At 41.3% G+C, this 22,860-nt stretch overlaps 1 protein-coding gene across 4 annotated transcripts in view; it reads left to right on the top strand.

Moving 5' to 3' along the window:
• Nsd3 (nuclear receptor binding SET domain protein 3) overlaps positions 1-22,860 on the top strand; it is a 115,224-nt gene that overhangs the window by 30,252 nt on the left and 62,112 nt on the right. For all 4 annotated transcript variants that reach the window (XM_041673900.1, XM_041673901.1, XM_041673899.1 and 1 more), the window contains exons 2-5: positions 3,786-4,504; positions 13,244-13,315; positions 14,283-14,445; positions 22,308-22,462. In XM_041673900.1, the coding sequence (XP_041529834.1) occupies positions 3,830-4,504; positions 13,244-13,315; positions 14,283-14,445; positions 22,308-22,462 (1,065 nt within the window). In that variant the 5' untranslated portion in view covers positions 3,786-3,829. The remainder of the gene's footprint in view (positions 1-3,785; positions 4,505-13,243; positions 13,316-14,282; positions 14,446-22,307; positions 22,463-22,860) is intronic.

Raw genomic sequence — 22,860 nt, 5'->3', positions numbered from 1 at the left:
CAGCCTGGTCTACACCGCAAGTTCCAAGCTATCCAGGGCAACATAGGGAGATCCTGTCTCAGAAAACAAAACTTAAATAAGAAGCTATAGGATTTGTTCAAACTAGTTAATTTAACAGGGAAGGAAGAATAAGTCACTTGTAATTTGTAACATGGGACACTATAAAAGAGCAGAAGCCATGACAGAGTGATCAGGAAGCAAAGGTGAGTGGGGATAGGCCTGCTTCCAGTCCTGAATGTGACTCCTGAGGTCAAAGTATGGTTGACCTTATGTCATCAGTTTCTGGCAAAGATACTGTGAAAAAGAACACAAGATTAGAAAGCAGGAAATTTGGTCCTCAAGCCAAGTCACTAATTAGCTTTGTGGCCCTGGGAAAATGTACATCTCCGGTATTGAGTATAGTTATCTTGCAAGTGAAGCTAATGCACACCTGCCTTGGCAGCCTTCCAGGGTTGTTTTGCAGATGAAATAAGAATGCACTTGGGGGCTGGAGAGATGACTGAGAGGTTAAGAGCACGTACTGCTCTTGTGGAGGATCCAAGCTTGGTTCCCAGCACCCACTGGACAGCTCACAGCCCCCTGTAATTTCAGCTCCAGGGTATCTGGAAGCTTCTGTGGGCACTTGAATCTTACGTATGCACGCGAGGTACACGCATGCATACATACATATACACACGCATGCACATACAGACTTTAAAAGCATGCTTATAGTACTAGAAATGTAGCTCAGTAGAGCAAGTGCTAGGGTACACAAGGCTTTGGGTGTGACTCCTTAGCACTCTCAGTACTCATTAAAAACCCTCTTGTCATTGCAACTTCTCAGTTCAAACTAAAATGAAATTTTATATATAAGTAGGGCTAGAGAAGGGAAAATAAGAAAAATGTCGAAATTCTTTTTTTTTAAGAGTTTATTTATTATGTATACAACATTCTGCCTCCATGTATGCCCACATGCCAGAAGAGGGCGCCAGATCTCATTACAGATGGTTGTGAGCCACCACGTGGTCACTGGGAATTGAACTCAGGACCTCTGGAAGAGCTGCCAGTGCTCTCTCCAGCCCCAAAATGTCAAAATTCTGTTTGGTATTAATGAAAAGTATAGAAACTTGAGTCTGATACATGTATCTGAAAACTGTAGACTGATTTGGGACTCATTTGGAAGCTTACGTCATCCAAGACAGTGATCACAACTAAAGATACAGTTGATGTGAATATTTAACATGCCTTTAAGTAAAGTCTCAATGGAAAGTCTCTGTTTCCGTCTGTGCATTGCTCTGTGTGTGGTGACAGAGTCAGAAATCACCCTTCTAGGTCGCTTCTCTGTTACTGTAATGAAAACCATGACCAAAAGCAACTTGGTTCTGGAGGGGAGGGTCTGTTTCATCTGATACTTCCAGATCACCATCCCTCTGTGAGGGAAGTTAGGCGGGAACCCTGAGGAATGCTGCTTACTGATTTGCTCCTCTTTTCTGCTTCACAGCTGCCTAGCGATGGTACTGCTCAAAGTGGGCTGGGTCTTCCTTTATCAGTTAACCATCAAGGAAATACCCATAGGCTAGTCCGATGGAGGCAGGTCCCCAAGGAGATACTCAGATGACTCTGGGCTATGTCCAAGTTGACAGCTGCAGCCAACTAGGAGAATCTTCTTATGTCTGTTGCTGTGAGCTATGTGTTTTTGTCAAGGATCAAATTGCAAAAATGTCTCTATCCTTGCTCTGTATCCTAAGACATCATTCCTCACACTTCTAAGCACTGTCTGTGACTGGAGTGTGCTAGCTGGGGTACAGATCTAGAGCTGGCTGAGTTGATGTCCGTTACAGAGTTAGTTTCCTTCCTTCCTTCCTTCCTTCCTTCCTTCCTTCCTTCCTTCCCTCCCTCCCTCCCTCCCTCCCTCCTTCCTTCCTTCCTTCCCTTTTTTCTTTCTTTCTTTCTTTTTCTTTTTACATGATCTCCATTAATAGCCCTGGCTGTCCTGGAACTCACTGTGTAGACCAGGCTGGCCTTGAATTTACAGAGATCTGCCTGCCTCTGCTTCGCCAAGTGCTGGGATTAAAGGTGTATGACACCACATCTGGCCATCATTTGCCTTGTTATTAATTTGTTTGTAATTTTAAAATGTCTCCAGTTATTCATTTGCTTATAGAGGAACAAATAGCAGCTGTATGAGTGATGGGCATGGCTCAAAAGGCACATTGTTAGGTTTTGTTTCCCTCTTGGATTGGCTCTTCTGAGTCTGGTAAGTGCTAGACACTATTGGAACTAAGGTGATAGACACTGTTGATTAGTTACAGAATTGAACTGGTCCATATGCCTCAGAAGCCTGCACAATATTCTAGACAGCTAAAATTAGCTCATCAGAGTTAACATAGTAGTAGAAACCTGTTTGCTCTGTAGATGAAAATGTATAAGTAATATATAGACTATTCATTAATCGTTTCTCTTGGCTGTGGTCTTGTTAAACTTCTGACAAGACAAGGTGGTCTTGTTGCAGATGCTTGTCTACATTATAGCATCATTACCCAGTGGGCATGTTCAAATACATTGTAGATACTTTACATAATTATATAATAAATATAGTGATGAACTGTGGTGATCTAATAAAGGACTTGCCTCAAGAATCAGCTGGGATGTGTTGTTAAAAAACTTATGCTCTGGTCCCCATCCCACACACAGAAAGAGACTTTATTAAACTGGACTCTTCAAGAATAAAACACTGACATGTGCATTTCATAATGAGTCTCCTGTATACAACACCACTTTTAAAGCAACTAGATAATGGCCAAGTGTGTAGAGAATCAGACATGTTTACACACTCTTAATATGATTATAAATTGACAATAGTACAGTCAGTAGAACAATTTTGCAGTTAGACATAAAGTTTTTAAATCTGCCTATATGAATAAATTTATAATAGATTTATAATCTGAAGTTTTTTGTTTTGCTTTTCCCTGTGTAAGACTGAGTCTCTTTATATATAGCTCAGTTTGGCTTTCAACTCAAAATTCTTCTATCTCCACCTTAAGCTTGGGATGACAGTCGAATCATAGTGAACCTGCTGAAGGAGACATTCAAGAGCTATATATGGCAGTACATGCCTATAATCCTAGTACTTAGGGGCAGAAATAGGAGGACCATGAATTTGAGGACATCTTAGGCCACATAGTGAGACTCTGCCTCTAAAAGTTTTCTGTAGACATGTTTATATACTAAAAACTTGTAAGCAGCTGATTGATTTATAGTGCATATACAGTTGAACCTATGAAAGTATTACTACAGTTTACTAAACCATTTAAAGAATGAAGTATAATACTGGGTGGTGGTGACGGTAGCGGTGCATGCCTTTAATACCAGCACTAGGGGGCAGAGGCAGGTGGATCTCTGAGATCAAAGCCAGTCTGGACTACAGAACGAGTTCCAGGACAGCCAGTACTGTTGCTCAGAGAAACCCTATCTCAAAAAACAAACAAACAAACAAAAAGTATGAAGTATGTATATATGAAAATTACTTATGCATGCTGAAGTTGTTATGAAAGTATGCAGGATTTTGTTGGACGTATGGTGTGTTCCTATAATCCTAGTACTGGGAGGAGGAGTGATGAGGCTCCCCAGGTTAAGGACAGCCTGGGCTCCATGGTAGATTGTATTTGTCTTATGTCAGATTATGTAGGTTTAATGTCTGCATATCTGAATGTGAAAAATTATTTTATTGTGGAATTCTTATCAGTTGGTTGACTTCTTGCCTATTAGAATTTTAATACTTTTTAATCCTCCTCTTTTTATTTTAGGCTCGATGAGAGAAAGGGAAAGTTAAGGATGCTGGAGCAGAACAATGGATTTCTCTTTCTCTTTCATGCAAGGGATCATGGGAAACACAATTCAGCAACCACCTCAACTCATTGACTCCGCCAACATCCGCCAGGAGGATGCCTTTGATAACAGCAGTGACATTGTTGAAGATGGTGGCCACACACCCTTCGAAGCTACTTTGCAGCAAGGTTTTCAGTATCCACCTACAGCAGAAGACCTTCCTCCCCTCACAAATGGCTACCCACCGTCAATCAGCTTGTATGAAACACAGACCAAATACCCGCCATATAATCAGTATCCCAATGGGTCAGCCAACGGTTTTGGTGCAGTTAGAAACTTTAGCCCCACTGACTATTACCATTCAGAAATTCCAAACACACGACCACACGAAATTCTGGAAAAACCTTCTCCTCCACAGCCGCCACCCCCTCCTTCGGTACCACAAACTGTAATTCCAAAGAAGACAGGCTCACCTGAGATTAAACTAAAAATAACCAAAACTATCCAGAATGGCAGGGAATTGTTTGAGTCCTCCCTTTGTGGAGACCTTTTAAATGAAGTACAGGCAAGTGAGCACATGAAGTCAAAGCATGAAAGCAGAAAGGAAAAGAGGAAAAAAAGCAACAAACATGAGGCGTCCAGATCCGAAGAGCGCAAGTCACACAAAATCCCCAAATTAGAACCAGAGGGACAGAATGTAAGTTGAGACATTTTGTGAGAAGTTTTGTAATCTTTCATGTTTACTGGAAACTGGAAATCTTTTTATGTTTGTTTTTCTCTTCAAGTATATTTCTGGTGAGTTCTTTCCTGTAATCATTAGCAAGGTGCTTGGAAATATTATAATTAATGAATAAATATTTGGTGAGTATAATGTACATTATTAGCAAAGAGATTTTAAACATGTTTGACATGAAGAATCTTGTTTCTTTTTCTTCTTTTTTTTCTTTTTGTTTTGTTTTGGACAGAGTTGCTCTGTGTAGCCCTGGCTATCCTGGAACCCTCTCTGTAGACAAGGCTAGCCTTAGACACAGACCTGCCTGCTCCACCTCCGACTGGTTTATTTTTCTTATCTTGAGAGGCTCAAATATCTTTACTTTCTTATATCAAACTCTTGGTTTTGGAAGATGGAGAAAAAGGGCGAAGAGAAATGGGATTTTGTTTATTTGAGGCCAGATTTGCAGGTAGTTTAGATTTAACACTGATGTCCACTTGTTTGCTGCTAACTAAGCTGAAGTCAGAGAGCTCTTCACAGCTCCCCTGGGGCTGTGGCTGGGAAGTGGAGACAGATGCACAACAGGTAGATCTCTGCGAATTTGAGGCTAGCCTGGTCTACATAGCCAGTTCTAGGCCAGCCAGGATGATATAGTGAGACTCTGTCTCAAAAATAAAAAAATAAAGTTAGATTATTTAAACATGCTGATTAGGACTTTAGGTGAAGGTTTTTTTTTAATTTTATATTTTTATTGATTTTATTGAGCTATACATTTAGGTGGAGTTTTTATAAAAGCCCATGTGTACTGGTGGATTTTTGTTGTTTATTTGTTTGTTAATTAATTAATTAGGTTTTTACTCTGAAGGCATGAGCCACTATGCCCAGCTCTCTAGATTATTTTACTGTCAGATTTGATTGTGAAGTTTCATGGTAATAAGATAATAATAGTAAGTATGTAATAGATCAGGTCTAACTTGAATGAAGAGTTTGTGATATAAGCTACAGATGTTTCCTAGATAAGCATTTAGGAAGAAACTAATAAATGCTTATGTTGTGACAGTTATTTGCATTCATAGTTCATATAGCTGAATAAGTTAATTTATTCTTTGGTTTAAAGAAAGATTACTTCTTGTTAATTGAACATTTCTTGGGTAGCTGGATCCTGTTATTTCATATGACTCAAATGTGATTGATTCCCTCCCCCCACCCCCTGGGGTAAAAATCACAGTAGGTATTTCACTTATTTTCCTATTTTTCTGTCATTTCCTTACTCATTTATCACATTAACGTTGATTGAATATCATGTGTCTGGCACTATTCTAAGAATTGAAAGTGTAACTGAACACAAAGCAATGATATCTGCTCACAGGTGCTTACATCTCAGTTCATTCATATGCATATATGTATATGTATGTACACACCATATGCACAGAAGCTTAAAGGATATCACATGCTGTGAAAGAAATAAATTGAGTAATTAAGAGGAGTCAGAGATACTCAGCTATTCTGGTGTCAGTTTCACATCTGTAAGAACGAAGGCTTTAGAATGAAATGCTTTCTTTTTGAAAAAAAAAAGTAAGTGTATGCGTGTATGCATGCATGTATGTCTGTGTACCACATGAATGCAGTGCCTGTGGAGACAGGCAGGACATTGGATTCCTGGAACTGAAGTTACAGTAATGAGCAACCATGCGGGTGGTGGGAATCGAACCCAGGTTCCCTGGAAGAGCAGCCAGTGCTCTTAACTGCTGAGCCATCTCTTCAGCCACCCCCAGCCCTTTCTTTCTCTTTCATTGGTTTTTAAATTTAGCATACTATGAGATGCTCTCTAAAATGTTAAGTTTTTAAAGCACGTATTACTTGTGTCTGTGTGCATGCACATGTGCTCATGCATGCCATACTCCATGTATGGAGGTCAGAGAAGAACTTGGGAGAGAAGATTTTCTTTCACATGTTGGTCCTGAGAACTGAACTCAGGTTGTCGGGCTTGGCAGAGTGCCTTTGTCTTCAGAGCTGTGTCACTGCTTCCCTCATTTGTTCATGTGTGTGCATGCGTGTGCACACAGGTACCCGTGGAGGCCAGAAGAGGGCCTCTCCTGGAGTTAAGCTTTAGCCAAAGGGGCGGTGGTGGCGCACGCCTTTAATCCCAGCATTCAGGAGGCAGAAGCAAACAGATCTCTGTGAGTTCGAGGCCAGCCTGGTCTACAAAGCGAGTTCCAGGACAGCCAGGACTATTTGAAACCCTGTCTCAAAAAAGAAAAAAAAAAGACTTACAAGCTGGTGTGATCTACTTACTGTGGTTGTTGATAATTGAACTTGTGTCCTCTGGGAGAACAGCAAATGTTCTTAAACACTGAGCCATCTCATGAGCCCCTCCATGAGTTCTTGATGTTATTTAACAAATACCCCACATAACTACCTTCCTTATGTCTGATTGGCTTTCTGTTAAGCGAGTGAATAAGTAGGGCTGTGCACTCCAGGCGCTCACAGCCTTTCTCTCTACTCCAGCTTTGCACAGGGTGGGCACGTGAGTCTAAGCAACATTCCCAACCCCATTGTAACATTTCTTGCCTTGACCTTTAATGAAGAGAAGAGAGTCACAAAAATTGAGATCTGAATTTGGCTTTTTTTTTTTTTTCATTTTTGGAGACAGGGTTTTGCTGTGTAACAGTTCCGGCTGCCCCGCAACTCACTTTGTAGACCAGGCTGGCCTTGAACTCAGAGATCCACCTGTCTCTGCCTCCCAAGTGCTGGAAGTAAAGGTGTGTGCCGCCACTACCTGGCTGGATTTGGCCATTAGTTTCCTAGTTTCTGAGAACTGCTGTGCTGGCCTGTCTTACTTTTGCTATAAAGAATCTGGCAAGGATGGTAATATTCAACTGCATTTATTAGGCTACACTTTTTGATAAAGTTTATTAGAAACAAGCCGGGCGGTGGTGGCGCACGCCTTTAATCCCAGCACTTGGGAGGCAGAGGCAGGCGGATCTCTGTGAGTTCGAGACCAGCCTGGTCTACAAGAGCTAGTTCCAGGACAGGCTCCAAAAAACCACAGGGAAACCCTGTCTCGAAAAAAACCAAAAAAAAAAAAAAAAAAAAAAGTTTATTAGAAACATATCCAAATGGTGCATGCTTGTAATCCCAGCACTTGGGAAGTAGAAGCAGGAAGATCACAAGTTCAGAGTTATCCTTGGCTATAATGGGTATGAGGTTAGCCTGGGCTATATGCAATCCTGTCTCAAAAAACTAACAGAACAACAAAAACCCAACAAAAAACAAAAAGTACATGAAAACCCCTAATAGAAAAGAGCTGGGAGCCATTAGAAGCAAGATTAAACAGTCTATTTAGTTGTGTTTTTTTTTTCTTCTGGTTTTTCAAGACAGGGTTTCACTATAGCTTTTGAGCCTGTCAGACTGGCCTCAAACTCACAGAGATCCGCCTGCCTATGCAGGATTAAAGGTGTGCGCCACCACCGCCCAACCCTTTTAGTTCTTGAACTTGCATTTAGGAGCCATATATGGTAAAGCATGTCTAAAATCACAGCACTTACCTTCAGGCAGGAATGTTTGCAGAGCAAGTTCAAGACAGCCTGGGGAATTGTGGTGATGGAAGAGAGTGAGGTGCAGGCCATTAATAAATGCCCTTTTGCTCTTGAGAAACGTTCTTGTACACACTTAGAAAACAACAGAATAAACTGTGTTACTCAGACAGTGAAAGAAAAAGGCTCACTCTATCCCCTGTAAATTTTTTCTTTGTTTATATGTCTGTGTGTGTGGTATATGTACATATGTATGTGCAAATGCATGTGTCTGTGTGATGCATGTAGGGGCAATAGGAGGCTCAAGGAGAATGTTGGGTGTCCCACCTCATCACTCTACCTGTTCCCTTGGGTAGGGTCTCACTGGTCCTGGAGCTGTTTAGGCAGCAAGGCCCAGCAATTCTCCTGACTCTGTTGCTCACAGTGTTGAGGTTACAGGTGTGTCATGCTTGACTGTTTTTTATGTAAATGCTGGGATCTGAACTAAAGTTCTTGCATTTGCACAGGAAGTTATTGTGTCAACTAAGCCCCATATCCAGCCCCCTTTTTTCTCATCATTAATGTGAACATTTGTTTTTTGTTCTTTTGGAGAATATGATTTTGCTTATATCTTTGAAGTTTATTTAGCTAATGTTATTAGAGCTTAAATTCTACCAGAATTTGCTTTTGTTTTTTTGTGGTTTTTTTTTTTGGTTTCTTGAGACAGGGTTTCTCTGTAGCTTTGGAGCCTGTCCTGGAACTCACTGTGTAGACCAGGATGGCCTGGAACTCACAGAGATCTGCCTGTCTCTGCCTCCTGAGTGCTGAGATGAAAGGCATGCGCCACCACCGCTTGGGAAATTTGCATATTTTATTTATTTACTTATATGTTTTGTGTGTGTGCACACACACGTGCTTGTGTCTCAATTGCATGTTTTAGCTATTTGGAATAATAGTCATATGAGCATAGCTGTAGATGCAGCTCTCTAAAGATTCTGCTTTCTGTAAGTGGAATTCCTAGATCAGGGAGGAATTCTGTGGGTTTTTTTTTTTTTGTTTTGTTTTGTTTTCCTGTTTGCTTTTTCAAGACAAAGTTTTTCTGGCTGTCCTTGAACTCACTCTGTAGACCAGACTGGCCTTGAACTCAGAGATCTGCCTGCTCTGCCTCCTGAGTGCTGGGAATAAGGGCACATGCCACCTGTCCTCTTTTTCCTCTTTGCCTGTGCTTCTGGCAGCACCACAGAAGCATCTAACAGAGACTTGGACCTGGATTACTGTAGTGTTCTCCTAAACATCTGCTTCCCTCCTGCTTCCTTCCAGAATGCTCTCTGCACGGCAGCCAACAGCATCTTCTAAACAAAAAACGACTTACTGCATGTCTCCCTCAGCCTCTTCAGTGGCTCTTCATTGCCCTTGAGTTAAAATATAAATACTTTGTTTTGGTTCACAAGGCTCTTGCTCTCTCATCTATTAGCTTCTCTCTTCTTTGGGTCAGTGGGTCAGTAGGTATGACTTTTTTTTTTAAAAGAAATTACCTAATTAATTAATTATGTTAGTGTATATAGGTGTTTGCCTCATGCATGTCTGCACTATGGTCTGTGCCTGGTGCTTGCAGAGATCAGAGAAGGGTGTTCGATCCCCTGGAATTGAAATTACAGACATTTATAAACTGTCAAGTGGGTGTTACACATCAAACTCCAGAAGAGTATCCAGTGCTCTTGACCACTGAGCCATCTGTCCAGCCCCTTACAGAGCCAGGGTAGTGCCACACACCTTTAATCCCAGTGCCAGGGGGCAGAGGCAGGTGGATCTTTATGAGTTTGAGGCCAGCCTGGTCTATTAACACAGAGAAACCCTGTCTTGTAACCACCGCTTCCCCACCAAAAAAGTCTGCCTTTTAACTTTGAGCACATCATACGTGCTGTCTTGGATACTGTTCTGCTGTGAAGAGACACCAGGACCAAGCAGCTCATAAAAGAAAGCATTTAATTGGGGGCTTGCTTACAGTTTCAGAGGGTGAGTCCGTGATTATCGTGGTGGAGAGCAGACAGGATGACGCTGGGGAAATAGCTGAGAATTTTGTATCCTGATCAGCAGGCAGCAGGCAGAGAGAGGCGCTAGACCTAGTGTGGGCTTTTGAAATCTCACAGCCCACCCCTAGCGACACACTTCCTCCAACATGCCACTCTTCTAATCTTTCTCAAAAGGTTCACCAACTGGAAACTGCTCATTCAAACATGAGCCTATGGGAGCTGCTTCTTTTCCAACCCCTGCACCTGCTTGCTTCTTCCTGTTGTTTTCTTTCTCTTCCTTTTACTAAGCCAGCTCCTCTTCCTTTGATTCTCAGATTATAACTTTCTCAGAGAGGCCTTGAGGTCAGAGCCATGTCTGTTTATAAGCGTATATCCTCGTTTAAGCTATATGAATTCTATCCTCTGAAAAGAAATTAAAAAAAGAAAAAGAAAATCTTTTGCCAGGCATGGTATTGCACATCTTTAACTATAGCACTTGGGAGGCAGAGGCAGTTGGTTCTCTGAATTTAAGGCTATCTTGGTCTGCATAGTACGTTCCAGGACAGCCAGGGCTACACAGAGAGACTAAAACAGACGGATGAATAAGAATAAACCTTTTACTTTACAGAATCTATTTGTCTGTCTGTCTGTCTGTCTGTCTGTCTGTCTATCTTTAGGTCATAGTCTCATTAGCCCAGGGTGGCCTACCTCTGTCTCCTGAGAAAATTTACTTTTTCCAGAAAAAGCAAACAATACAAAAGTATAGATTTTCTTTTAGCACTTCCCTAACCTCGTTGTCAGAACAGATAATTACTGCTACATGTTTGTCTTATGTTGTGCCAGATCTTTTCAAGGTGCATACTGATTTTTTATTTTTAGGAAAAAAATTTGGAGATGTTGATAGATGTGTGGATTGCTGCGTGAATTAATACTATAATTATCGTTCCTCTGGTTAAATTTCTTCTTTTTTTGTGTTTCTGTAGGATTCGTTCCTGAAATGTAATTTCTGAATTGAAGAGTAAACATATTTTAGACATTGGTAGCTAGTTCCAAATTGCCTTGTAGAAATTGTTTTCTTTGAGCCTGTAGGGAATGAGCCCAGTTCCTCATACATGCCCTGGCAAGAACTCTACTCTAGGACTACATCCCCTAACCTGCTTGTAACATGTTTCATGTGTGTATATGTAGGGGGTCAGAGTACAGCTTTTGGTAGTCAGTTCTATACTATCTCCCCACCCCTTGTTTTTTAAAGACAAAATTTCTGTTACTCTGCTGGCCTCAGCTCAAGCTGTCCTCCTGCCTCAGCTCCCAAGTATCTGTGTTAGAAGTGCACAACACTGGACCCAGCTTAGACATTTACTTTAGAAGTTCCCTGTTTGTTTGTTTGTTTGTTTGTTTGTGGTGTTGTGTGTGTGTGTTTGTACCATGGTGCACAAGCAGAGGGCAGTGAACAGTCAGAAGGAGTCAAGGCTCTCCTACCATATGGGTCCCAGGTATTGAACTCAGGTTGTCAGGTATGGTGGCAAGTACCTTTACAGTCTTGCTAACCGAAAGTTCACTATTCCAAAAAAAATTGTATTTATTTTTTATGTTCATCAGTGTTTTGCCTGCATGTATGTCTGTGTACCATGTGCATTCTTGGTGGTTCTAGAGGTCAGAAAAAGGCATTGGATCCCCAGGAACTGGAGTTGTGGCTGCTGTGAGCCTCCATATGGGTGCTAGAAACCCAGCCCAGGTCCTTTGCAAGAGCAGCCAGTGCTTTTAACCAAAGAACCATGTTTCTAGTCTTCCAAAGTTCACTTTAAAAAGAATGTACTTATAGGGCTCCTGATTTAAAAAGTAATATAATAGTTTATACATTGAACTTTTAGGTTTATTTTAAATTAATATTTTAGTTAATGTATAAAATAATAGGTTGCATTATGACATTTTCATGTTGTTCCTCACTCATACTTGCCCAAGTACCACCCTTCCGTGATACCCCACCCCTGTCTTGCTAGTCTCCTTTCTCCCCACAAATGCCTGTCTTCTGCTTTCATGTTACATGCATATGTGTGCATATACAAGTGTGTGTGTATATATAATGTTGTATATATAGATAGGTAGATGGTTTATATGTTACCTTTATGCCATAATTTAACCAATCTTTTCTTTATATAAGTACATTTTTAAAAAACACTTATTCGTGTATTGGATTATGCTTATGCACATAAGTGCCTTCAGAGGTCAGAGGCCGTGGCTCCCCTAGAGCTGGAATTACAGGCAGCTGTGAGCCTCCAGATGTGGTGCTGGGAACTGCCGGTGCTCCTAACTGCTGAAGTGCCTCCAGCCCCATCTAGGCTGTCTCGTGTTGTTTTTATAAGCAGGATGCTTTGCAGATCTTCACGCTTAGCAGTGTTTTTCCTCAGTGCCTTTTCAGAAACAATTCTAGAAAATATTCTGGACAAGAGTCTGAAAATGTAAGGCTTTCCCTCCATTTTACCAAAGTACTTTATAGAAAATTTCCAGGTTAGACTTTGTGAGTAGTTTCAGTGCTCCCTTTTCCTTCAGTCTGTTACATTTAAAAAAGAAAAGCAGACTGGTGAGTTCTGATTGGGTAAAGGTCCCTTTCCAGTAAGCCTGGTGGTCTGTGTCTAGTCCCTGGAACCTACATAAAGGTGGAAGGAGAGAGTGGATCCCAGGTTGTCTTCTTACCTCTGTACACACATCAGATGGAGTCACTGGGTTGGGAGTAGGTGGGAGAAGAAATCAAATTTTAAAAAAGGAAAAAGCCTGTTTGCTTAGAGCAGTGCTGTTTAGATGATCAAGTAAGAGATAAGAGTTCTAACTGTGGGCCGGGCGGTGGTGGCGTACGCCTTTAATCCCAGCACTCGGGAGGCAGAGGCAGGCGGATCTATGTGAGTTCGAGACCAGCCTGGTCTACAAGAGCTAGTTCCAGGACAGGCTCCAAAACCACAGAGAAACCCTGTCTCAAAAAACCAAAAAAAAAAAAAAAAAAAAAAGAGTTCTAACTGTGGTTTAGAATGGAAAGTGAATGTTAGCGCCCCACGTCATGTACTGCAAAAATAATCCCATTCCTCACCGTCCGTAGTGCACTTCCTATGCTCATTACCGTTCAGTTTTCTTTGATTCTTCTCATTCATCACAGGTCCTTGTTTACTGCCTCTTTATTCTGTCCCCTACATTTTTCTGCCTAGAGACCAAATGAGAGAGTGGATACTGCACCAGAAAAGCCAAGAGAAGAGCCAGTGCTCAAAGAGGCCGTCCCGGTGAGTGACTTGTTGAATACAGTGACCAGGTACGATGTCAGGGCTGGAGAGATGGCTTAGCAATTATGAGCTCTGGTTGCTCTTTCACAGGACCCAGGTTCAATTCCCAGCACCCACATGGTGGCTTCAGTTCCAGAGGATTCAACACTCTCCTCTGACCTCCGGAGGCATTAAGCACACATGTTACACATATGCATATGTTACTCATATGCAGGCAAAATATTCATGCACATGAAGTAAAATAAACTTAAGACAACAGCAAACGAGGTGACAGCATAGTGACGTGTCTTCCCAGTGTGCCATTACAGCTCCATGCCCATCTTTGTGTCAGAGATTGCACTGGGAAAACCTTGAGCTTTTAAGGAATAGGTAGTTTCTAAATTTCCATGAATTATTCTCCTAATAAAAGCCATGATCATTTTGTTTTCATTGGACTCTCAGGATGCTTCATCATTAATCTGGCAACAGAAACCTGTTGCCAGTATTTGGAATGGACTTACTATTTTTTATTCATTTATTCTTTTCTTTTTTTTTTTACTAGTTGTAGATAACTGACCTCAGAGAAGAATATAATTGAAGGTAGTTTTTACACTGTAGGCACTTTGTGTGTGTTCATGTGTGTAAGCATGGTTGTCTGCCACAGTTTGCAGCTTGGAGGTCAGAAGACAGTTGTGTGTATCCTTCCACCTTGTTGCAGATAGGGCTTCTTTGTTGTTTGTCCCTGTGTTTGCCAGGATGTCTGGCCCATGAGCCCTTTTCATCCCCCTTAGGATTCCTGGGATGAGGATGAATGCTAGCACACCTGCTTTGTGTGGGTTCTGCTCCTCATGCTAAGGTGACAAGCACTTTACCCACCGAGCCATCTCCCCAGCTCCTGTAAGCACTTGGAATGTACTTTATACATAGTTCCCTCCCTCCCTCCCTTCCTCTTTCTCTTCTGATGGAGTTTTGTGACCTTTTCCTGTAGGTTCAGCCAATACTGTCTTCTGTTCCAACAACAGAAGTGTCCACTGGTGTTAAGTTCCAGGTTGGTGATCTTGTTTGGTCCAAGGTGGGAACCTATCCTTGGTGGCCTTGTATGGTTTCAAGTGACCCCCAGCTTGAAGTCCATACCAAAATTAATACAAGAGGTAAGAAAAGTAATAAATAGATAACAGTTCGCAATAAAGAAAAGTGACTTCAGTGTTGTTATGTGAATGTAAGAATATGCGATTATCTGACATAAAATATGTATCTTTATCGGATTTTTGTGTATTATTGTTATGTGTTTTTGATACAGGTCTTATACTGTAGCCAAGGCTGGCTTTGACCATCTAACAATCCTCCTGTCTCTGCTCCTTAGGGTTTTCTCATTTTTTAATGACAAATGAAATAATTATGGTTGTTTTATACTGGCAGAGAACTTCTGTAACTGATGTCTTTATTTTCTTACTATGTAGCCCTGGCTAGTCAGGAACTGGCTATGTAGTTCAGGCTGATCCTGCAACTCAGAGAGAGAGAGAGATGCCTACACCTTCTGAGTGCTAGGAAAGCCATATGTCATCATACCCAGCCCTTATAATAACTGTTAAAAATGTTTTTACATATGCATGTGTGTATGTTTATGTTTGTATGTGTTGGTGCCACAGAGACCAGAGGAAGGCATCAGATCCCCAGGACTAGGGATTAAAGCGAGGGCTTTGCACACATTAGGTGAGCATTCTGCTACCGAGTTTTAATGCCCCTTGTTTTGTTGTTGTAGATTTCCTTTTGTTTTCAATAATGCATGTGTATTGGGACCTGTGCCCCCTGTACCCACAGAGGCCAGGAGAAGGTGTTATAGGCAGTTGAGAGCCGCCTGGTGCAGGTGCAGGGAAGCAAACCTGGGTCCTCTGTAAGAGCATCATGTACCTTTAGCCATCTCTCCAGCCTCCTCAGCCACAGACTTTTTAATTTATTTAAAAAAAAATTTTTTTTGGTCAACAGAGAGGTGAACCTACCTGATGGGTTATCTTAATTGCGTTAGCTGATGTGAGAAGATCTATGTGTAGTGTCAGTTCCCTGAGCATGGTTTCCATGATACATGAAAAAGGTGTAGAAAACCAGCCAGTGGTGTTTTTCAGTGGGTAAGGGCCTTTCCTGCCAAGCCTACGAACGTGAGTTAGATCTTTAGAACCCATATGGTGGAAGGACAGAACCAGCTTTCTGGAAGGAGAAAACTGAAAAGATGTCCTCTGACCTCTGTGCTACCCACTACCCAGTGATGAATAAATGAATGAATGTTTTATTTAGTTTCTTTAAAAAAAAGTCAAAGTGGAGCATGGTGTGATACATCTTTTAATCCCCGCAGTATGGAAACAGATGTAGGCAGATCTCTCTAGTGACTTCCAGTTTACAGAGCTACATAGCAAGACTCTGCCTCAAAAATAAGTAAATAAATAAACCAAAAACAGAAATAGAGAATGTGAACCAAGCACTAGCATGCATTAGCTCCCGCTTTCTGTTCTTGGTTGTGGCTGCAGTGTGAGCAGTTCTCCAAAGTCTGCTGCTCTGACTTCCCTGCTCTGCTGGGCTGTAACCAGCAATTGGGAGCCAAAATAACCCTCATTAAATTGTCCAGGCTGGCCTTGGACTCACTGTGTAGTCCAGGCTGGTCTTGGACTCACTGTGCAGTCTAGGCAGGCTTTTGGATTTGTGGTCTTTTCACCTCAGCCTTTCTCAGTAGCTAGGATTACAGGTCTGAGGCATCATCCCTAGCTCTTGGGTTTGTTTGTAATTTCTTTCTTGCTTACTTGTTTTAAAGACTCCAATCTTACTGGCTTTCCTATTTCATTTAAAAATGAAAGCATATTAACAAGTGATTGGATATTTTATATGAGTTTAATGTATAGGCTAAGCCTTTTTTTTTTTGAACTATGCTGTGTTTTATTTTGTTTTGATACAGGGTCTCATTCTGTAGAGTTCAGGCAGTTCCCAAGCTTATTATCCTTCTCCTCCTAATTCTGAGTTCAGGGATTACAGATTTCTCTCAGCATGCCTAACGTGGTTGATCATTAGCTCACTATGGATTCCTTTGGGAATCATTGCCACCCAAACAAGCACTTTTCATATTGAATTTCACTTGGTGCTTTACCCTCTTCTGTTTCACTGATTGCTCTGAATACACTGGGAAGGCCAGTGTATTTGCTAGGACATAGGATTGTAACTGTGCCTACTTACAACACATAATCTTAGTTTACAATGTTCAGATTAATAAAAGTTATATTCTGGGTGTATTTTATCCAAACATGATGTGTAATAGATTTCTAAGATTCTCCTACCTGGAAGTTCTTAGTTCAAAGAAACTTCGGCTTGTAACTTAATTTCAGGGTACTTGCTTTATAACTCTGCTTTGCCATGTGTTGAATTCTTCATTATTTGTGACAATTTTGCATCTTATTCTTTTGACATTAGACTTCCTTCTTTTTTTTTTTTTTTTTTTTTTGGTTTTTCGAGACAGGGTTTCTCTGTGGTTTTGGAGCCTGTCCTGGAACTAGCTCTTGTAGACCAGGCTGGTCTCGAACTCACAGAGATCCGCCTGCCTCTGCCTCCCAAGTGCTGGGATTAAAGGCGTGTGCCACCACCACCCGGCCAGACTTCCTTCTTGATTCTGTTCATTATCAATGAGAAGAAAAAAGTGTCTGCTTAAACCTAGCAAATCAGACTTGTGGGTTTTCCCGTATTGGTGACACTGAGCAAGACTCTGCTTAAGTATAGTAGGTAGTGTGGCTTACCGTCTTTCATTTTGGCAGTTTGTGCCGATTAAAGTCTAGGAGAATAGAAGTGGGGCAGGAATGAAAAAAAATCAGCATTGTTGTTTGTCTAGTTGTGTGCAAGGTACTGTATTAGGTGGTTCTGCAGTGTATTTTCTTAAGAATTTTTGTTTGTCTGTTTTGAAGGCATGATCTCATGTAGCCTAGGTTGGCCTCAAACTTGCTATGTAGCTGAGGATGATATAAAACTTCTGATTCTCTTGCCTGTACCTTCTGCTGGAATTAAAGTCATTTGCCACCGCACCTGCTTCAGTGGGCCCTGGGAATGGACTCGGGGTTCTTTGCATGCTAGCAGACACTTTACCAGCTGAACCACATCTCTTACCTACCTAGTGAGCATTTTCTTCTGTGATGCTCACAGCAGCTGCAGGGAGGTATGTCCTGTGTCTCAGAAAAGTAGGCTCAAAAAACATCTTACTTTATAACCCTTGCTCTACAGCTCTTAGCAGCTGAGTCCATGCAGTCATAACTCAGAGGCGGTTGGGCCTAAGGGGGCATTTACAGAGAAGACTGTTAGGTCAGGCTACGGGAAGTACTTTGGAACTAACCTTCTTCCTTCCTTCTTTCCTTCCTTACTTTTTTTTTTTTTCCTTTTTCTGGTTTTTCGAGACAGGGTTTGTCTGTGTAACAAACAGTCCTTGCAGTCCTGGAACTAGTTCTGTAGACCAGGCTGGCCTTGAACTCACAGAGATCTGCCTGCCTCTGCCTCCCAAGTGCTGGGACTAAAGGCATGTGCCACTACCACCTGGCCTACTTTGGAACTCTTATAACTCTGTGAATAGAGAAGAAGAACAGGGCAGGATTATTCAAGAGATGAAATACATGTATACAGGTGCCCTTGGCCGCTCCTGTCCCCTGGAGCTAAAGCTACCTGAAGAGTCTTGGGAACGGAGCTTGGGCCATCTGTAAAATCTATAAAGGCAGCTGCATTCGTCACTACTGAGTCACCTCTGCAGCCCCAGGAGCTTTCACATTTAATTCATTCATTCATCTACTAGTCAGATGCTCCCTGGGCAATTTTCTACTTCAGTGCTAGAAAATTTGTTTATATTACTCTTAGTAATTTGAAAATATAGAATTTAAAAATCTTTCATGCTTTGATTAAAAGCATGAATTTTTTTGTCTTTAATATTTAAAGCCTAATTGCTTTATTGAAATATTCATATAATATACAATTTACTCATTTATTTATTTATATTTATTTATTTGAGGCAGGATCTCATTATGTAGTTCTGTCTGGCCTGGAACTCCCTGTGTAGACCAGGCTATTCTAGAATTGCCTGCCTTTGTCTCCCAAGTGCGTAAAGAGATCTGGTGTCCTCTTCTTTCATGCAGGTATATATGCAGGCAGAACACTGTGCACATAATAAATAAATAAATATTTAACAAGAAGAAAAACCAATAAATAAACAAATAGATAATAACTCCTTGCAAGAGTGTCTTGAACGATGTTTAGGCTACATTTTTATTTTAAATTATATTTCTTCATTTAGTTCTTTTTGTTGAAATTAAATGCTTTTTATATTTTAAAAGTATTGCATATTGATTAGGGAAGGCCAAAACTCTTGAGTATCTATGACAGAAACCAACAGGTATCCATCATGTCTTCTTACATCTATGTAAATTCTATTAAAATTTGAGAGGGGCAAGCCGGGCAGTGGTGGTGCACGCCTTTAATCCCAACACTTGGGAGGCAGAGGCAGGAGGATCTCTGTGAGTTCGAGGCCAGTTTACAAGAGCTAGTTCTAGAACAGGCTCCAAAGCTACAGAGAAACGCTGTCTCGAAAAACAAAAAACAACAACAACAAAAAAAACATTTGAGAGGGGCTGGAAAAATGACTCAACAGTTAAGAGCTCTGACTGCTCTTCTGGAGGACCCAGGGTCAATTCCTAACACTAACATACCATCTTTAATTCCAGTACCAGGGGATCTGATGTCCTGTGCGGGCCTTCTTGAGTACCAGGCACTGGTGGTGCACAAACATACATGCAGACAAAACACCCATATTTATAAAATAAAAGTCAATTTTGAAAAATTGGAGGTAATTCTTTTTCTCTCTGCATGTTTGGAATTAACAGACATGGAAATGAATTTCTTTGATATAAGGGTTTCTCCTGGGGAGGCAATTGATTTTGTTTTTGTAGTGTCTCACTATGTTGCCCAGGCTGGCCTGGAACTTGAGGTCTTTATGCTTTCAGAGTACTGTATCCTATGGCACCTACTTTTCCTCTATATGTATGGAGATGTGTTTACCTGTGCGCACACCAAGCTGGAGGAGGACGTGGGCTATTTCGCTGTCCATCACTTTCCACCTTACTCCTAAGAGTCAGGCTCTCTCAGTGAAGCTGGAGCTTATCTGATAGCCAGAAAGCTCCAGCAGTCCTGTCTCCACTTCCTACAGCCCTGGGTTACAGGCACAGGAGGCCATGCCTGTGTTTTTACCAGGGGGTGAGGATATGACTCAGATCCTCATGCTTGTGCTTGCAGCAAGTGTGTTTATCTGCTGAGCCATCTTCCCTTTTCTCAGCCTCATTCCTCTGCATGCTTCCTCTTCCCTTCCACTCTCCATCCTCTCTCCCTCCCTTGTTCCTTCTTTCCTTCTGTGACAGGGTCTCATTATGCAGCCTTTACTGACCTGGAATTCGTTATGTAGACCAGGCTAGCCTGGAATTCACAGAGACATTCTCTGCTTCCTGAGTACAGGGACTAAAGGCGCATATCTCCCACCAGCCTTCCCATGTTTACTAACACTGGCAATACTTTTATTATCTATTTACTATTATTATTTTTATTTTATTATTATTATTTTTAAATATTTTGTTTATTATGTATACAGTGTTCTGCCTGCATGTATACCTGTGGACCAGAAGAGGGCACCAGATCTCAGAGATGGTTGTGAGCTACTATGTGGTTGCTGGGACTTCAACTCAGGACTTCTGGAAGGGCAATCAGTGCTTTTACCCTCTGAGCCATCTCTCTAGCCCCTATTTATTATTTTTAAATTTGTTTCATAGGCAGGGTTTCTCTGTATAGCATGGCTGTCCTGGAACTCACTATGTAGACCAGGATGGCCTCAAACTCATGGAGATCTACTTGCCTCAGCCTCCTGAGAGCTGTAATCAAAGGTGTGTGCCTGGGTTAGCAATATTTTTAAAGTTATAAAAGTACATAGTTTTATCTTTGCATTATTTTACTTAAAAGTATTTACGTGTGTGAATGTTTTGCCTGCTTGTATTTCTAAGAACCATATGTGTGTCTGGTGCCAGAAAAGAGGATTGCATCCATGGAGTTACAGACGGTTGCGACCTGCCATGTGCTGCTGAGAACTTCATGCTCTTAGCTGCTCTGCCATCTTTCCAGCTTCTACTTTAAAATCAAATTTTTAATTATTTTAATTAAAATTAAAATTAATTATTTTAAAATTCGGGGTGTGGGTATGTGTACCTGAGTACAGGTGGCACAAGGTTAGAGGTATGAGATTTCCCCTTGGAGCTGGAGTTACAGGTAGTTATGAGCTGCCTGACATGGGTTCTGGGAACAGACTCCAGTCCTCTGAAAGAGCAGTAAGTGCTCTTCACTGAGCCAGCGCTCAGTCCCTGCATTATTTCTCATATATGAAAATACTTCTTCTACAGATACAACCTTTGACAGAAAGTGTAGAAAATTTTGTCAGTTATTCAGAGACGTGTTTGCTTTTTGAGTTTTCATGTCTTCAGGATTTATCTTATTTTTGCTTTTACTTTTTTAGATTTGTGGGTGAGAAGAACTGGGGCCCCATAAGTGCTCTGACATTGAGCTACACCCTTAGTCTTTGCAGAGGCCGATGGGTCTGTGAGTTTGAGGCCAGCTTGGTCTACAGTGAGTTCCAGGCCAGCTAGGGTTACAGAGAGAAACCCTGTCTCAAAAAAACAAACAAACAAAATTAATTCTTGTTTTAGTGAGTCATGTAGATCTTTTGTATGTTGACGCATTCCTTTGTATCTTTTCCCCTCCTTTCTTTTTGAGGCAGATTCTATGTAGCCTTGGCTGTCCTGGAATTCTCTATGTAGACCAGGCTGGCCTTAAAGTAAGAGTTTCACTTCCGCCTGCCTTCTGAGTGCTAGGATTAAAAGTGTGTGCCACTGTGCCTAGCAGAGTATCTGTTCTTCTAAATTACCACTGCTTTCCTCAGGAGTTCTCTCCAAGAGGCGGTGGCAGGTTTCCCAGCATTCTGATAATTACCTGAAAGGTCAAACCGTATTTTTGATAACAAAGTGTTGTTTTCCTTGATACAGGAGCTCGTTCTTGAGAGACACCTGCCCACTTTTGAATAGCGGCCGAAAGGCACTTTTTCTAGTGACTGTGACTTCCGTCTTCCACCAAATGACCATAATTAGTGCTTCTCTCAAGGCAGCCTTCACTGTCCAGGGTGCAGGAGTGTCTCATTCATTGCTTTTGTTAGCTAATTACACAGAGTATTTAAGAGGCATAGATTCAAGGCTGAAATGTAGGAAAATTAATCATTTTTCTGATTTATCGAGGACATCACATAAAACTATCGTTTTTAAAAAGTGCCAGTGTATAGTGGAGAAGCACCCAATCGAGGGGTGTGGTTCTGCGCAGTTCGTATTGTAATGCTAAAGTTTTATCTGCCGTTGCTTTTGTGTCTGAAGTGTAAAAACGAAAGCAGTGATATTGTTATCACAGTACTATAGGGGTCACAGGACCCCTGAAACAGTCTTATGTTTATATAGCTAGAAAGATGATCTGATCAGTGCTTGGCTCTTAAAAGTACAAGGAGACGTGTAGTTTTGGAAGGAAACATTGTGCATTTATATTCCAATTTGTAAAAATATTAGAGACAAGTAAAAATTATGTACTCAAAGTAATAAATGGGGTGATTAGCAGAATTTCACATTTCTTTCTCTTAAAACTTGCTGCCCTGATTTTAATCATGTGGAATGATTTGATAGTAGCCATTAATTAGTTTTGAGGTTACTGAGTATTGTAGTGTATCTTTGGGTAACTTAAAATGTCCAGCTTTTGATAGGAAAAAATGCTGAGAAAACTGTGTTTTGTGGTGTGGGGGGAGAGAAGGAAGGGGAACTGGGATTAGTATGTAAAAAATAAGAAATTTAAAAAAAAACTGTGTTTTAAGATTCCTTTGGCAAATTATATGTGGATTTTTATGTACTAACATAGTATGAACTTTTACTTACAGGTGCCCGGGAATATCATGTACAATTTTTTAGCAACCAGCCAGAGAGGGCATGGGTTCATGAGAAACGGGTACGGGAGTATAAAGGTCACGAACAGTATGAAGAGTTACTAGCTGAGGCAACCAAACAAGCCAGCAACCACTCGGAAAAACAGAAGGTAACTGACAGCCTAGAGGGTGTGGTTTGTTTAGTTCATTACATTGGAACCCAGGGTCCTTCCCGTGACAGACAAGCAATCTACTGTTCAACTATACCCCCACTGTCCATTGACACATTTTATAACTGGGCAGAGAAACACATGTCCATAATCCAAGCACTCATTCATGCGGCAGAAGTATCACTTCAAAGTTTGAGGCCAGCATATAGCAAGTTCCAGGCCATTCAGAGGTACATAGTGAGACCGTGTCTCAAAAAATGTAATAAATGCATAGTTGTATATATCATGTAACATTATAGTACTGTTGAAAACTGTCAGCTGAGGTTGCAGCTCATTTGGTAGAGCACTTGCTAGCGTACTTAAAGGCCTGGCTTAGGTCACTGGCACCACATAAACGG

The sequence above is a fragment of the Microtus oregoni genome, unplaced genomic scaffold, assembly GCF_018167655.1.
Source record: "Microtus oregoni isolate MIOR12 unplaced genomic scaffold, Mior012 000024F_ref0000369, whole genome shotgun sequence".
Taxonomy (NCBI): domain Eukaryota; kingdom Metazoa; phylum Chordata; class Mammalia; order Rodentia; family Cricetidae; genus Microtus; species Microtus oregoni.
This window is presented reverse-complemented; position numbering and strand designations above follow the sequence as displayed.